The following is a 4,306-nucleotide window of genomic DNA, read 5'->3' as shown; positions in this document are numbered from 1 at the left end:
AGAGGCGGGCGGGGGGTGCAGAAGCAAAAGAAACGGAGCAATTTCGCCGTGGAAGAGGCGGGGGGGGGAAAGCAAAAAAACGGAGCAATTTCGCTGCGAGAGGTGGGGGAAAAAAAGCAAAAAACCCGGAGCACTTTCGCTGCGAGAGGTGGGGGAAAAAAAGCAAAAAAACCCGGAGCAGTTTCGCTGCGAGAGGTGGGGAAAAAAAAGCAAAAAACCCGGAGCACTTTCGCTGCGAGAGGTGGGGGGAAAAAAGCAAAAAAACCCGGAGCACTTTCGCTGCCAGAGGCGGGGGGGAAAAAAAGCCCGCGCTCGTCCCTTCAGCAGCAAGGGAGGGAAGTCAGAGGGTGAGGGTTGGAGAGAGAGAAAGAAGGGAAGGAAGGAAGGGAGGGAAAGAGGGAGAGGGGGGAGAGAAAGAGAGAGAGTGAGAGATGCTCAGTGAGCCTTTCTTTGAAGTTGCCTTTCTTTCTTTCTCTCTTTATTTTTCTCTCGCTCTCTTGCTCTTTCATTCTTCTTTCTTTCTCTTGCTTTCATTCTTTCTCTTGCTTTCTTTCTTTCTCTTGCTTTCTTTCTTTCTCTCTTTATTTTTCTCTCTTGCTCTCTTGCTCTTTCATTCTTCTTTCTTTCTCTTGCTTTCTTTCTTTCTCTTGCTTTCTCTCCTTCCTTCCTTCCCACCCACCCTCCGTCCATTCATTCACCCATTCCTCTCTTGATCGACCCTTTTACGGCGCCGCTGACAGCTAGCTCACCACCACCACCGGGCCATGGAAAACTGGTCTAGCTTAAAGCCGGTCCCTGGTGCAAAAAAGGTTGGGGACCTCTGTCCTACAGGATTGGGTGGCAGAGAAGTTGAATAAAGTTTGCCATGTTGATTGTTTTGGGTAAAAAGAGGAAGGGAAGGAAAGCTCTCAGCTTATCATCTTATTAATAACAATAAGTTCTTGTAATGTCTACATTTCCTGACTTGGCCTAGCAAGGTCAGAAGAAACATCACCTTTAATGATTTATTCATTCTGCACTCCATTTCTGAGACTATAGAATAAATAGGATTTCTACATCCACTTTCTCTAATTCTAGTCCTATCAAAGGATGGTCAGAGGCTTCCCCCAGAAGGAGCAAATAGGCTTGTGGGCCAAAGTGCTGACCAATAGGACCTTCTAAGTGTTGGCATTAAAACTTTCTTACTTGGCTGATTTTAATTTTTCTGCTTGCAGGCAAATTCGGGATAGGAGCCGAACTTCCTAAGTTGTCTCGGTGGTGTCGGTGTTTAGAGTGAGGATGGCTCCAAAAAAGGCCGCTGAGAAGAAGAAGAAGATGATGATATCCATAGAAGCGAAGCAGGAGATCATTAATTTGCACGAAAAAGGGACTCGTGTTATTGATCTTGCGAGGAAGTTCCAACGCAGCACGTCCACCATCTGTACAATCCTGAAGCAGAAGGACATCCTTAAAGGTGTAAAAGCAGCAAAAGGTGCGACGATAAATTCCCAACTTAGGACGTCTGTTCATGAAGAGATGGAGAGGTTATTGCTAATTTGGATAAAAGAAAAGGAGCTGGCCGGAGATACAATAACAGAGGTGGTCATCAGCGAGAAGGCACGTGCAATATTCTCCGATCTAAAGAGCAATGAACCATCCTCGTCGGGAGATCCAGATGAGTTCAAGGCAAGCCATGGGTGGTTTGACAGGTTCAGAAAAAGAAGTGGCATTCACTCAGTGGTTAGGCATGTGGAGACAGCGAGTGCAGACATCAAGGCAGCGGAGGAGTTTGTTATGCGTTTTGCTAGCCTGGTTGAAAAAGAAGGCTATGTCTCTCAACAGATCTTTAACTGTGATGAGACTGGGCTGTTTTGGAAGAAAATGCCCCGTAGGACTTTCATTACTGCCGAGGAAAAGAGCCTGCCAGGACATAAGCCCATGAAGGACCGTCTAACCCTTGCATTGTGTGCAAACGCGTCGGGTGACTGTAAAGTGAAGCCACTTCTCGTGTACCATTCGGAGAATCCTCGCGCGTTCAAGACGCACAAAATTCTAAAGGAAAGACTCCATGTCCTGTGGCGCTCCAATGCAAGGGCATGGGTAACGAGGCAGTTCTTTGTGGACTGGGTAAATCTTGCTTTTGGTCCTACGGTGAAGGAATATCTTTTGAGTAATGAACTCCCCCTACAAGCCTTACTGCTGCTCAACAATGCTCCAGGCCACCCACCTGCTCTTCAAGAGGACATCCTTGAAGAATTTCAGTTTGTGAAGGTTGTCTTTCTCCCACCCAACATGACTTCAATCCTGCAACCAATGGATCAGCAGGTCATAGCTAACTTCAAGAAGCTGTACACGAAGCATCTGTTCCGCCGATGTTTCGATGTAACAGAGAACACCAACTTGACACTGCGTGAGTTTTGGAAGGATCATTTTAACATTGTTTCTTGCCTTAACATCATTGACCTTGCCTGGCAAGAAGTGTCAAGGCGAAACTTGAACTCGGCGTGGAAGAAGTTGTGGCCTGCTGCTGTTGCACCAAGGGACTCTGCTGAGCCCGAGGGTGAGACCGAGGACATCACCGAGACTGACACCCCATTGGAGGAGATTGTGTCACTCGGTAAGTGTATGGGTCTGGAGGTAGACGAGGGTGACATCAATGAGCTTGTCGAAGAGCATGAAGAACCGCTCTCTACAGAGGACCTGAAGGCGCTCCATGAGATGCAACAAATGGAGATGACCCAAGAGATGAGCAGCAGTGAGGAAGAGGTACAGGAACCACAGAAAGCCATTCCTACCAGTGAGATAAAAGCGATGCTAGCGCAGTGGGAGAACGTTGTCAGTTTTGTGGAAAAAAATCACCCAGAGAAAGTAGCCACGAGTCGTTCAGCAGCACTTTTCAATGACACCTCATTGACTCACTTTCGCAACATTTTGAAAAGCAGGCAAAAGCAGATGTCATTGGACAAATTTCTTACGAAAAGAGCTGCTCCAAGTGAAAGTGCAGCCGAAAAGGGAAAAACAGATGATTAGACTACTGTGTACATATGTAAATTTAAAAGTTTAAGAAAGTTTACAAGTTAAGTGAAAGAAACTTCATTATTCATTTATATGTACATGTACATTTCTTCATTAAAAACATGTATTTTTACATAATTTAGACTAACTTTGTGAGTTTTTTGAGGGCTGGAACCAATTAAAATTATTTACATTAATTCCTATGGGGAAAAGTCGTTCGAGATAAGAGCTGTTCGACTTAAGAGCACAGGTCCGGAACGAATTAAACTCGTATCTCGAGGTACCACTGTACTTTTAAATAAAGGTAACCGCTGATTGGCTTAAGTCGCGGCCAAGGGAAACCTTGTTGCGAAAGTTTAAAAAAGAGGAACTCGCGGCTGTTTTCCCCGCGCAGATGCCCCATTTGCGTTTTATTCTAAAACCCTTTCACCTGCAGAAAGGAATTACTCTCATTTAGATAAGGAGGCATTAGCTTTAGTTGCAGGCGTTAAACGCTTCCATGGATATTTGTTTGGCCACCCTTTTACATTGATTACGGACCACAAGCCATTGTTAGGCATTTTAGCAGGAGATAAGCAGACCCCCACATTTCTGTCTCCGAGAATGACCCGTTGGACGATCTTTTTAGCTGCTTATAATTATGTACTTAAGCACAGGGAGGGGGAAGGAAATTGGGCACGCAGACGTGTTAAGTAAGTGTCCTCAGGCAGAATTAGTACACGACCCAGCCCCAGCGTCCAATGTATTGCTGATAGAAATGCAAGAAAACCCATTAATAACGGCAGCGGAAATAGCCAGAGAGACAGAAATAGACCCCTTGTTATCCCGAGTAAAACAATGGGTACTTAAAGGGTGGCCGGGGAAAATTCCAAAAGAGACATGTCAGGTATTCAAGAACAGACAAACTGAATTAAGTGTATTAAGAGATTGCATATTGTGGGGTGACATGGTGGTAATTCCTAAACAGCTGCAGAAGAAAGCATTGAAATTGTTACACCAGGATCACCCAGGCATGGTAAAGATGAAAGCCTGGCCAGGAGCCACCTTTGGTGGCCAGGTTTAGATCAGGACATAGAAACCTGGGTAGCCACATGTCACCCATGCCAACAAACTCGCCCAGACCCACCAAAGACCAAACCAACGGAGTGGGAGACACCAAAGGGACCATGGTCCCGAATACACATAGACTTCGCAGGACCTCTAGCGGGACAATCATTCCTCATTGTGGTCGATGCATACTCCAAGCGGCTGGAGATTGTCTTAATGACCTCAACTACAACAGCAGCTACAATAAAGGGGCTGCGGAGACTTT

General features: G+C 45.8%; 1 protein-coding gene across 1 annotated transcript; it reads left to right on the top strand.

Moving 5' to 3' along the window:
- Positions 1 to 1,278: 1,278 nt before the first annotated feature.
- On the top strand, positions 1,279 to 3,009 carry LOC139159525 (tigger transposable element-derived protein 1-like). The gene has a single exon (XM_070736836.1). It carries the CDS (start codon positions 1,279 to 1,281, stop codon positions 3,007 to 3,009), a length of 1,731 nt encoding a protein of 576 aa, XP_070592937.1.
- Positions 3,010 to 4,306: the final 1,297 nt, after the last annotated feature.

The sequence above is a fragment of the Erythrolamprus reginae genome, chromosome 2 (genome assembly GCF_031021105.1).
Source record: "Erythrolamprus reginae isolate rEryReg1 chromosome 2, rEryReg1.hap1, whole genome shotgun sequence".
NCBI lineage: Eukaryota > Metazoa > Chordata > Lepidosauria > Squamata > Dipsadidae > Erythrolamprus > Erythrolamprus reginae.
The sequence above is the reverse complement of the archived record's forward strand: the minus strand, read 5'-3'. Positions and strand labels throughout refer to the sequence as shown.